The sequence below is a fragment of the Nuphar pumila genome, chromosome 16 (assembly GCF_984573655.1).
Source record: "Nuphar pumila chromosome 16, dmNupPumi1.hap1.1, whole genome shotgun sequence".
In the NCBI taxonomy this organism is placed as follows: Eukaryota; Viridiplantae; Streptophyta; class Magnoliopsida; order Nymphaeales; family Nymphaeaceae; genus Nuphar; species Nuphar pumila.
Genome location: NC_143264.1, coordinates 12923961 through 12936617, shown reverse-complemented (window position 1 = coordinate 12936617; position 12657 = coordinate 12923961). Strand labels below are relative to the sequence as shown.

The 12657-nt window shown below is 35.5% G+C and overlaps 1 protein-coding gene across 3 annotated transcripts in view; it reads left to right on the top strand.

Annotated features, from left to right (window-relative positions):
- Positions 1 to 12657, top strand: part of LOC149812950 (DNA topoisomerase, type IA, core) — a 101050-nt gene that overhangs the window by 46402 nt on the left and 41991 nt on the right. For all 3 annotated transcript variants that reach the window (XR_016428229.1, XM_089991320.1, XM_089991319.1), the window contains 5 exons: positions 1465 to 1557; positions 1659 to 1742; positions 2692 to 2775; positions 2941 to 3009; positions 6096 to 6155. Coding sequence is in view for 2 of the 3 variants with exons in the window: in XM_089991320.1 (XP_089847446.1) it covers positions 1465 to 1557; positions 1659 to 1742; positions 2692 to 2775; positions 2941 to 3009; positions 6096 to 6155 (390 nt within the window). In the remaining variant the exon portion in view is untranslated. The remainder of the gene's footprint in view (positions 1 to 1464; positions 1558 to 1658; positions 1743 to 2691; positions 2776 to 2940; positions 3010 to 6095; positions 6156 to 12657) is intronic.

The following is a 12657-nucleotide window of genomic DNA, read 5'->3' as shown; positions in this document are numbered from 1 at the left end:
CCCCTCTTTATTCAAAATGTGAACCCACAAATCCCTCTTTTACTAAAAACTTCTTTGGACCTACAAACCATTATATGGATGCAGTGGACCCATAAAACCATGCTTATATATATGGCCTTGTCCCCGTACCCACATTTTTAAAAATTTACTTGTCGTACCCGCACCCGTACTCATACCCATGTGACATAGTCTGAAATCATACCTTTCAAATGGTCCAAACTATACTTGAAATAGAACCTTCACAGGGCCAGTCCTGATGTCAGCCTAACAGCAACCATAGCCACAAAACCACCTTTAAAACTGAGCCGTCATGGTTTTGATACCATGTACTCCATCAATTGGCATTTCCTCTTCAATTTTCTGTATTGGATGAGCTTTGAAGATAAGTGGATAGGGTGGATTAGAGAGCTCATTACAATTGCTTCTTACTAGCGTGTATTAATGGGAAAGGTGGCCCCCCTTTTAGAATGTTGAAAGGGATGAGTCATGGATGTCCTGTACTGCCCTTGCTGCTCAATATTGCTCATGATTGCTTTCTGCATCTTTCAAAAGTGCAATTTCCTTGGGATATATAGAAGCTTCAACATCCATGATATTTGTCTTTCACTTTTGTAATATGCTAATGATATATTGCTCATTGGCGTTGCATCGACCGTACAATTCAGCAAAACATGGTTAATCCTTAAGGCTTTCTCAGAAATGTCGGGACTAAGAACGTATGCGGGTAAATATGCCATTTATCTTAGGGAAGTACACAACTGGGAAAGATCTGCACCTTTTTATTGTAGGAAAACTTTTTGCTGCTAAGCAAAAACCTGAATTCATTGCCATGATAGCTAGATGTGATCTAATCCAGAATATCTGAGCAGTTTCTTCTTTGAGTAGCTTAGTAGGTTTTGTTATTTGTTTCACATGCAACAACAACAACGCCTTCATCCCAAACAATTGGGGCCGGCGATATGAACCAAAAAGAAAATCATTTTGGGTCCTCCACATGAATCCTTCTCCTCCAATCATTTCTATCCAATGTCATGTCCTCGGTGAGGTTCAAAGCCTTCATGTCCTTTCTTATCATCTCCATTCAAGTCTTCTTAGGCCTACCCCGACCTCTTTTAGCTAATATATTTTCCCATTTCTCCATCCTTCTAACCGGAGCATCATTAGGTCTTCGTCGAATATGCCCAAACCATCGTAAACGATTCTCACTCATCTTATTTTCAATGGGTGCAACACCTACCTTCTTACATATTTCCTCGTTCCGAATCTTATCTTTTAGTGTCTTTCCACACATCCATCGAAGCATATGCATCTCAGTTACACTCATTTTTTGAAAATGATGTCTCTTGGCAGCCCAACATTCCGTACCATATTTGTTTCACATGCATGGTGTAATTTTTGGTAATTTTTGGTTTGTAAGCAGATATCCTCTTTGTCTATGTACTTCGACTATATTTTCTGGTTCAGGCACAAGTTGATTTTTCGGATCCAGATGAGAGTACGAGGTTACGTTCAACTAGTTCCAAAATTGAGTTCCTGGGAAACCAGGCTGTTTATAAGGTCTTCTCAAACATTCTACTTCTTGAAATTTCCTTTCTGTTCTCTTTCCTTTGTTTTATTTATTCAAATTTTAAGTATCATATTGTCATTGTTTTGTCTAGGACCAAGAAGCTGCTGTTTTTAGCCGTGGTGGGGATGATGATGTTGATCAAGGGGATTCTTTCTCACTCCTTTCTATGCTTAAGGTATACATATTAATGTGCTTAGGTTTAACTTAAAAAAAAAACAATTCTGGATTTTCTTATGCTTAATAGTGTAGATATTATTATCATTTTGGCATTATTCTATAAACTATTCAGTAATTTCCTGTATGGTTTCTTCTGTCCAATTACAATCGGAACATCCTGGTCTGTATGGTTTCTTCTGTCAAATTACAATCAGAACATCCTGGAGGTTTCCTGTCCTATTTCATGGTTGTCTTATTTAGCTAGATGATATAGTTAATCATCATTCATGAACATTTTGCTGTCCATCTTGAGAAATTTATTTATCTAATATCCATCACGGTGGCTTGTCTTAGACATGAATTGGTTACTATGAGATTGAACTTATAGTGCAGAACATTTGGCATTATTGTGGGAACTTTGAGTAGCTGGATGCTTTATATTTAGGGCGATACGAAGTCTACTTTTTTTTATTGATATGTTTCTCTCAATGACTGGAAAGCCCTTCTCTCTTGTTGTCTTATTGAAGTTGACTATTTCTGTATCAAGCTTAATAAGATATCAGTAATCCTGCAGAATATCTCAGCAAGCTTTTTCATTTCAATATGTCATATCTTGCAAAGATCATGGTGACTGGCTTAAAAGGTAGAGTGGCTTTGGGTTTTATTTCCATGTCTTGTTGATAGACCTCAAACATACCCATACCAATAGGATGAGCACAGTGCAATGCCTAAGAGGTTTTATTTATATGATTCCATTTTTTCTTGCGTTGTAATGTATGGTTTTTGCTATGTATAATTTTATCTATAAACATCAAATTAGTACCTTCTAGCATTTCCTTCTCTGCATTACAGATATACGTGCATTGTTTCTATGTGTGTGTGCTACGTACATGTATATATTTACTGTGTGTGTGCATGCCTATTATGTCTTCATGTTTTTCATCAATTGACTCAAGATGTGTCCTTAGCCTGGGGTACAAGTGAATTTTGCTAAGGTGGAGCTGAAACAGCACCACACAGAGCCTCCTCCACGGTATTCTGAAGCAACATTGGTGAGTTTAATGAATATTCTGTAGATATGGCATTAGTTTTTCTTGTGTTTCCCATTCTAGTTGCCATATTTTTTTTGAGCATACAAAAATCTTAAAAGTTTATGAATTTCCTTTCTTCCAGTAGCATACCATTGTTTTTTAAATACTTTTAATTACACATTCAAGGTTAGGAAGCTGGAAGAACTTGGGATTGGAAGACCATCAACTTATGCAACCATACTGAAAATATTACAGGTAGATCTTGCATATCAGACTACTCTCTCCCTCTCTCTCTCTCTGAGTGCACTTGTGACACGTGCATGTGTGTGTGTATTTTAAAGTTACATCTTATGTAAACCAGAGGACATGAGAAGATGTGAACTATGTAGGGTCTGTGCGGCCCAGATTGTAAAAGTGTCTTTAAGAGAGACACTATGATCAAGACACTAAGTTCTTGATGAATGAAGTGTGCATGAAGGCACAATAAGTACACTTGTGCACAAAGGCACAACCCACAATGGCTCACAAATGCACAAAGGCACAACCCACAATGGCTCACAAATGCACAAAGGCGTAAAATATAGAAAAATCTATTGAGGCATGAATGGCTTTGACTCAAAGCCTTATATGATACAAGGGGAGAACCCCTTTATATAGGAAATGAGGAGGGGCCTTGGAGGGGCTCCACCTCTAGCCGTTGGAGGGGCCCAACGACTAGAGTGTGGCCCCCCCAAGGTGTACTACACTTTGAAAATAAAAAATAAAAAAATAAAAAATGAAAAGAAAAAAGATACAAACATATTCAAAATAATGAATATGCGTAAAATCTGGAAATGACTAAAATACCTCTACAGCTAATACATATATTTTATATATATAAGTAGATAGACACATGCACATATATATGTAATATATATATGTATATGTATCTCTCTTTATATATATAAAATATATGAGAATACAATGATTTATATGTTACAATTTAACACAGATATGCCTCAAGGTGACCTAAATAGGTTAAGCTCAGCTTGACCAACCCCTAACATGATTGTTACTGGTCATGCTGGTTGTGGATTAGAAATAAATGAGCCTGGATATTGATATAGTCATAAATATCTATCTCAGCTATATCTTGGCGTGGAAAATTCACGGGATATTATCATTTTCTTGATAAATATCGGGAAAATCTGAAAAAATAAAAATACAAAAAGTTGGAAAAAAGAAAAAATACATGTTAAGCAAAGAAGCAATAAAGCATGAATATAAATATAAATATAAATATGAAAAATTATATGTTAAGCAAAGAAGCAATAAAACATGAACATAACACATACATATAAATTCCCGAGATTTTCTCGATAATATCGTGGTAAATTGAAATTCCTGGTGTTTTCAAAATATTGCGAGATTTTACCTGTAAAATCAGTTTTTGATTTTATAGCGATAATATCACAATATTTTGAAAATATCGGCGATATCTGTGGCTATGGGTTACATGCATCTTATGATCTATAGTTAGAACAATAAAAAAGGATATTTAACCAAGTTGGCTGATATAGTGCATGTATATATGATGCACTGTGATATCAAGCATATGAGCTCTAGCATATGCATCATAGAAAACCATCATGAGTTTTAAAAGCTCTAAAAAAATGTTAAAATTAAACTTGTGATGGAATTTAGAACATGCTATAAGGCGAAGGCATGAATGAAACTTTGTCTAATAAAAAACTTTTAGCATCTAAAATTGCTGATGAAAATTTATTGTTTTAGCAATTCTCTACCTGTGTTTGTAGAAAGACATAACATCAGAATTAGGAATTCAACAAGTAAATTTGTGAATCAAAATTGATACATGTGGCAACTATTGTTTCGCTGCTGAATGCGAACAGATGGCTCCACATACAACAGCATCTTAGAATTCATGCCACATGCAACATGCTGTCATATACATGCAGACATTTTATGTGGTAGTAGTGTGGTATATGTTTTTCATGCAATATCATTGGACCAGGCACTTTGGCAACATATAATCTTACATGAAAATCGGTAATACATATGACATAAACACACATATAACTAGTGTCAGATAAGATGGACTTCCATATATGCCTACCTTCACATTTTCAAATTTATTTATTTACTTATTTTTTATTTTAGTTACGCATGGCTAACATATATATGGGAATTGTGATCATGGAGGTGGGGATTTATTTGTTTTACTTGTACATGAACTTACATTCACGTTTTTTCGTCATAAGGATTCACCATATTAGCTTTGCTAATTAGTATTACTTACTATTTTAGATTTGTGATATTGTTTTTGTATTGAGAGTTACAATTACTTTATCTAGGGATGTCAACAACCGGATCTTATCCAATATCTGACTGAAATTGATTCCGTTTAGTTGCATTTCATAAGCCAAAACAATATATGATTATAATTGGATTCGAATGTGGTTTTGATTTTTTGCTAATGAATGCGAGAAATATCTGACTTCGATGGATATCCGATTCCATTTACATGTAAAAAAGCCGATGTGGTATGAGCTTGCCACTATCCGAATTTGAATCCGTTTAGCGAACATCCAATTAATCGAATATGGTATTGGACACATCCAATCTGAATCCGAACCGTTTACATCCCTAACTTTATCAATAGCACAAGGTCACAACTATGTGATCACTTCATGACAGTTGGTTGCAGAATTGTATAGTTTTGCTTAGTAGTAATTATTTGAATGTGATGTTTGCACACTAGCTTAATGCATCCAATAAATTGTGCCTTTGATACTTAGATACCAATTATAGATGTCAGATGATGTCTGCGATTATATACTATTTTTATATTGAAGTAATAAAAGTTTGCAATACCTGGCCAATTTACGAGGTTGACTCGGCTGAGTCCTGAGTTGACATTGAATGAGTCTAGTGATAAATCACATGATCCTTTGGAAAAAATGTTCACGATATTCTCAAAAGTGTTTAGCTTCGTCAAACTTTTTGCATCCAGAGATTCTATTATGTTCAACTTCACAGCATTGTTTGACATGCATCCAGACTTGACCAGGTTATGAACTCTCATGTTTGAATTCTTGTTGTTTCTTGTGATCTTTTTAAACTTTTTTGTAATGATTTGTAAAGTTTAATGGCTGTTTTCTGATTATTTCCTGATTATGATGATGAAGATGGAGTTTGTTTATTGTAGAATTCCTTTTGGTTTTGTATGATTAAGGTTGTGTATAGTATAATTCTTGAACTTCTAGTGTTTGTGAGCTAGTTATTCAAATGTTTTGAATTTCCTCTTGTTAACATCGATCACTGCTTGTTGGACAATCTAGGAAAGAAACTATGTTACAGTGAAGAGCCAGCGGTTGTTCCCCGAATTTCGTGGTCGCATGGTATGAATAAGATTTGCAGATATTTATTCAATACTTGTAGCAATAGATTTTATTGAAGCCGCTATGGCATTTTTATTTTTTGTTGACAGTGTATATTTTGCTACTCATTATTGTGGCCTTTACCCTGCATGTGCATCTTACATGTATGCTAAAAGTAATTTGCTTTAAGGTTGCAACAAGTTACTATGTGTGTGTGTGCTCGCAATTGATTAAGCAATAACTTGTGTAATTAGAAAATCATGCACAGTTTTAGACAGGTGTGTGTGTGTGTGTGTGTGTGTGTGTGTGTGTGTGTGTGTGTGTGTGTGTGTGTGTGTGTGTGTGTGTGTGTTCTCATGCACATGCATATGCATGTGGGTATGCGCTTGTGCATGTGTGTGATAAATTAAAGTTGCCTTCATACAATTGCCAATCTTGATGACCAATATCAAATAGTACAATACAAGGTTGTAAGTATCGTATGATCGTGTCATAAGTTCTTAACACATATCGGTCGGGCCCAAAGTAAGATACATATCATAAATTTCACTAAAAATTCTTTAAAAATCTAAAAAAATCATATAATACAAGAACACAATTTATTTTTGTAATAAGATTAACTAAACATAGATATGTTCTTAAACATTAAACAACCTTGCATTTGATTATGCAGCCATACATCTAATCACCACAAATACAATCGATTAAGACAAAATAATGATACATTCAAAAGCCAGAAAGTTTTCATAACTCATTACAAAAGTTAAAGTTACATTTTTCTGTTACAAAATACCATGCTAAGGGGAAAAGCGTACAAGCTAGAGTTCAAAAACATATAATAAAAGTCATCTTCAGTGCCAAACTTCAGCTCAATGATTTCCTTTGTTTATTGTATCGTTAAATGGCTTGAGATGATGATGGGTCATCTTCATCTTCTAAATCAGGGACCACCTCTACGAATTTCTCTCCAGCAAATGTTGCATGTACTCGTGTTTTTTTTTATTATCTTCTATAAGACTAGTAAAAAGCTCAACACGAATATCACTAGAAATGTGATGTTTACGTAATTTCACCGTGGAGTTGTTATGCTACACAATATGACATTTAAATTTATACAATCCTCCATGCATTACAAAACCACAAAAGTTAAACTTCACTATTCCTTTCAAACACATATCTAAGTCAATTGATGCACAATATTTCAATGTAGGATCCTTTGAGAGATATCCTCCAAGTTCTTCACCCTCCATCGACCTTTTAGAGCACGGATTACTAAATCTAATGACTACAAAGATGTGAAACAATGCTCAATAACACACTTAGGGACAAATTTTGAGTTTTAAGGGTACAAAAAATGGGATAAAAGGTAAAAAAAATGAAAAGTAAAGTAATATCTTCTTAAAACATAAAAAAGAAATAAGCTTACCCTTCTACTTCAATCATACACAAATGAAACAAAGAATGAAGATTTTTTACTTTAACCCACTTCTTTGAGTGGAAAATGGTGGAAATGCACTCTTACTTGAGCAAACCACAAAAACTCTCTCCCTCTCCCTTGCGCACGAATCGGCCCCCAAATCGCGCTCACGACTTCTAGTGTGTGTGAATATCCTTCTAATGGCCTCTATACCAATGAGGGAGTCTGCCTTCAAGATGTATTTAAACCCCCCCCCAACAACAACAACAACTACGCCTTCATCCCAAAACAATTGGGGTCGGCGATATGAACCAACAAAGAAAATCATTCTGGGTCTTCCACATGAATCCTTCTCCTCGATTCATTTCTATCCAATGCCATGTCCTCGGTGAGGTTCAAAGCATTCATATCCTTTCCTATCACCTCCATCCATGTCTTCCTAGGCCTACCCCGACCTCTTTTAACTAATATATTTTCCCATTTCTCCATCCTTCTAACTGGAGCATCATTAGGCCTACGCCGAATATGTCCAAACCACCGTAAACGATTCTCTCTCATCTTATTTTCAATGGGTGCAACACCTACCTTCTTACGTATCTCCTCGTTCTGAATCTTATCTTTTATTGTATTTCCACACATCCATCTCAGCATACGCATCTCAGCTACACTCATTTTTTGAATATGATGTCTCTTGGCAGCCCAACATTCCGTACCATATAGTAAAGCGGGCCTAATAGTCGTCCTATAAAACTTTCCCTTCAATCGCAATGGCATTCTACGATCGCACAACACTCCAGTTGCACTCTTCCATTTCATCCACCCAACCTTTATCCTATGATTTACATCTCCATCAATCTCTCCAAACTTTTGAATGATAGATCCCAAATATTTGAAAGAATCATCCACCGGTATTTCTTGCTCACCAAGCTTCACTACACTCCCATCTCTATTTCGTTGCTTACTAAATCGACATTCCATGTATTCTGTCTTACTCTTACTCAACTTAAAACCTCTTGCTTCCAATGTCTGTCTCCATAATTCTAACTTAGCATTAACCCCAACTCTAGACTCATCAATCAAAGCAATATCATCAGCAAACAACATACCCCCCTCCCCCCCCCCCAAAAAAAAATATGATTCAGCCCTTTTTAAAGTGCGTTGAAGGTGTATCATACGATACACCCCGTATTGTACGATACAATACAATACAAGGTTGTATCATACAATACATACTATACAGATACGATACTTACTCGTATACGAGTGTGTATCATATAGTTATTTTCCATAGTAACAATACGTATCGTACAATGAGTACGATACTAACATTGGTACAATATGCATAAAGCTTACCTATTGCACATGGGTTTTGAATTTCAACTAGATGACCACTTTTGGTTGCATTCCAAGTTGATCCATTTGGACTTGGAAGTGTCCACTATGACTATATAGGGCCGACAGGGTATAGGAAGATCACTATAGACCCTAAAACCAATGTCTTATGTAAGTTTGTTAGACCTCAATCCAGCTCAAATGGGCTGGAGGCTCGGCGTTGACCGAGTCGGACTCGGCATTGACCGAGTCCGAAGCCGCACCCGAGTCCGCACCCGTGTCGGGGCGTGTCGACTCGGGTGCGGCAACCCTTTAGCCGAGTCCGTGTTACATAGGCTGGAGCTTGATCCAGTATATGTAATTGTCTTCTGATGTTCAATTTATATCCAATTAGAGTGAGAATGCCTCAGGAATAGGTTTTCCTGAGCAAGCAACATACAAGAGAGAAAGAGAATGAAAGAAAAGGAGTTTTCCCAATGGCGACATCACCCATTGTGGGTGACATAATTCTGTATTTATATTATAATGCGGAAAGTGCAATAATGCCTCTCACTTAGTTGAGTATTTATAATATACACATTACATCACAATTCTCATGGATCCGGTCCAGATCCTATCCAACCAACATCATACTCTTAACACACCCTCAAACTGAACATGGTGTAGAACCATGGACAGTTTGGATTTTAAATCCCAGTACCGATTCACTGGAAGTGCCTTGGTGAATAAATCTGCCACTTAGTCTTCTCTGCGAATAAATGTAGGATGAATCTCCTTGGATTCAACTTTTTCTTTGATGAAATGGTGATCTATTTTCACATGTTTCATTTTTCCATGCTGAACTAGATTAGTGGAAATAGAAACTGCACCGTTGTCACAATAGACTAGAGAACTGGAGGTGGATTGGTGCAAGCTATATAAAATATGCTTAATCCAAGTGACTTCAGCAGTAACGGTTGCCATGGCCCTATACTTTGCCTTGGTGCTAGACCGCGCAACTGTTTTATGCTTTCTGCTTGTCCAGGAGACTAGATGAGAACCTAAATAAACACCATTACTTGTGATTGATCTCCTTGTAGTTGGATCATAAGCCCAATCAGCATCCGAGTACACAATCACCTTGATGGAATGATGGGTATGGTCATGAGTCGGTCTTATGTAAACAAGTCCATCAGAAAGAGTGCCTATGATATACCGCAGGATTCGCTTCACCGCTTCCATGTGCTTTGTTTGAGGCTTATGCATGTAATATCTCATAAATTTTCCTTTATTTTAAATTTTATAAATATAAATTTTAATTAAATAATTATATTTTGAATGTCTAAAATAAAAAATAATATAAAATAAATAAATATATATTAATATATATGGACAGACATCAAATGGATCTGGACATGGTCTAGGATCCATTGACCGAGACCTATATATATATATGTTGACAATATGGATCTGGGCATGGTCCAATATTTATTAACTAAGACCTATATATATATGTATATGTATACATATGTAGGGGCTGAAATCTAAATGGACTGGGGCTTGGGTCATGGGTCCAGCCAAGACCCATAGTCCATCCATAATTCTTTAAAATAAAGAACAATTTAAAACTTTAACTAAAAGAATATATATATATATATATATATATATTTATAAGAGATAGTTGAGAAAGAGTTCTATTTTTAATAGAACTCTATCCTAAATAGGGGGGCGTCACCCCCTAAGAGGAGTCCCTCTTGTCTTATAAGCCTCTCTCTCTCTCTCTCTCAAAAACCTAAGTGAAAGAGAGAGAGAGAGCTGTGCTGAAAAAAAAATCGTGCGCCCTAGAGAAAGAAAGAGAGTGAGGAAGAGAAAGAGAGAGAAAAACCACCGTGTTCTCTTTCTTTGTCAACGACACTCGTTTCTTCCTCTTTTCGCGTGTTTGCAGCAAAAAAAATGGGTTCTTCTATTTTCTCGATAGAACGGGGATTTAGCATGGGCTAAATCACATAGGTTTAAGGGCAAATCAAATCTGCAATTTTCTGCATGCATAAAATATGTATTTTCAGCGCAATCGATGCTTGAATATGATATTCTGCGTTCTTGAACATGTTTGCGATTTCCTGCATGCATAAAATCTGTAGGTTTAGCGGTCTTGATGCTTGAATCTGATTTTCTGCATTCTTAAACATGTCTGCGATTTTTTGCATGCATAAAATATGTATTTTCAGCGTTCTCGATGCTTGAATCTGATATTGTGCGTTCTTGAACATGTCTGTTTTTTCTGCATGCATAAAATCTGTATTTTTAGCGTTCTTGATACTTGAATCTGATTTTCTGCATTCGTGAACATGCTTGCGATTTTATGGATGCATAAAATATGTATTTTCAGCATTCTTGATGCTTGAATTTGATTTTCTGCGTTCATGAACATGCCTGCAATTTTCTGCATGTATAAAATATGTATTTTTAGCGTTCTTGATGCTAGAATATGATTTTCTGCGTCCTTGAACATGCCTGTGATTTTCTGCGTTCTTGATGCTTGAATCTGATTTTTTCTACATTCTTGAACAAAGATTCACAATATATATATATATATATATATATATATATATATATATATATATATATATATATATATATATATATATATATATATATATATATATATATATATATATATATGCCAGCTTGCAACTTGGATTGTATTTGCAACTGATATATCAGTCTGTGATTTTGCTGATGTTCGCATCACAGCTGATATATCAGTCAGCGATTTCGCTGATGTTTTCAGCCTGCAGTTGATATATCAGTCTATGATTTTTGTTGGTGTTCCCAGTTGCCAGTGGTAAAACATATATATATAACAGTCTGAAAAACATGTATATCAATCTGCATGTTTGACTATGTTCGCAACAGTGACATACATGTATATCAGCCGGCGATTTGGGCTGTTTTCATAGCTTAAAATATATGCATATCTGTCTGCGTGTTTGACTATGTTCGCAACACTGACATACATGTATATCAACCTGCTATTTGAGTTGTTTTTGCAGCTTAAAATATATGTATATCAGTCTGTAAAACTTGATTTTTTGTTGCGGTAGAAATATATACATGTCTGTATCTTGGTTTCGTTTCGCAGCACATACGTATGTATATCTGTCTGTGACCTGGTTAGAGTTTGCAGCATATATATATATATATATATAGCTGAATGCGATATTTATAGTGTTCGCAACATAGCTATATATATGCCCGCAATATTGAGAGTATATATATAACTGTCTGTAATCTTGACATCTTGATAACACTTACAATAGAATATATATATATATATATATATATATATATATATATATATATATATATATATACACACACACACACACACACACGCATGCCTGCGATCTTGATAGCGTTCACAGTAGAAATATATCATGGACAACTATTTAATCTGGGAATTTCTAACTGTTTTGACTTCTCTGAGAGTATGGTAAGACTGTTATATATAGTTCAATATGCATTTATTAAATTGCCATGATTGTACCATGAATTGTGTAATGAACATGAAAAGTTAATTGTTTATGAGTGTTTCATGTTCATTGAAAAATCTTGCAATGCTAGATGATTATGGTAATGTCTGAATCACTGATGGGCCTTTTGAGGCCATGAGCATGTGTTGCTTGGTATATCAAGAAAGTGACGTTATTGAATGTTGATTTCCTTGATGTGTCGACATTAGGTAAATATTTTTAGTGTTCTGATTGACAGTGTGAATTTCTGACATCGGTCGGA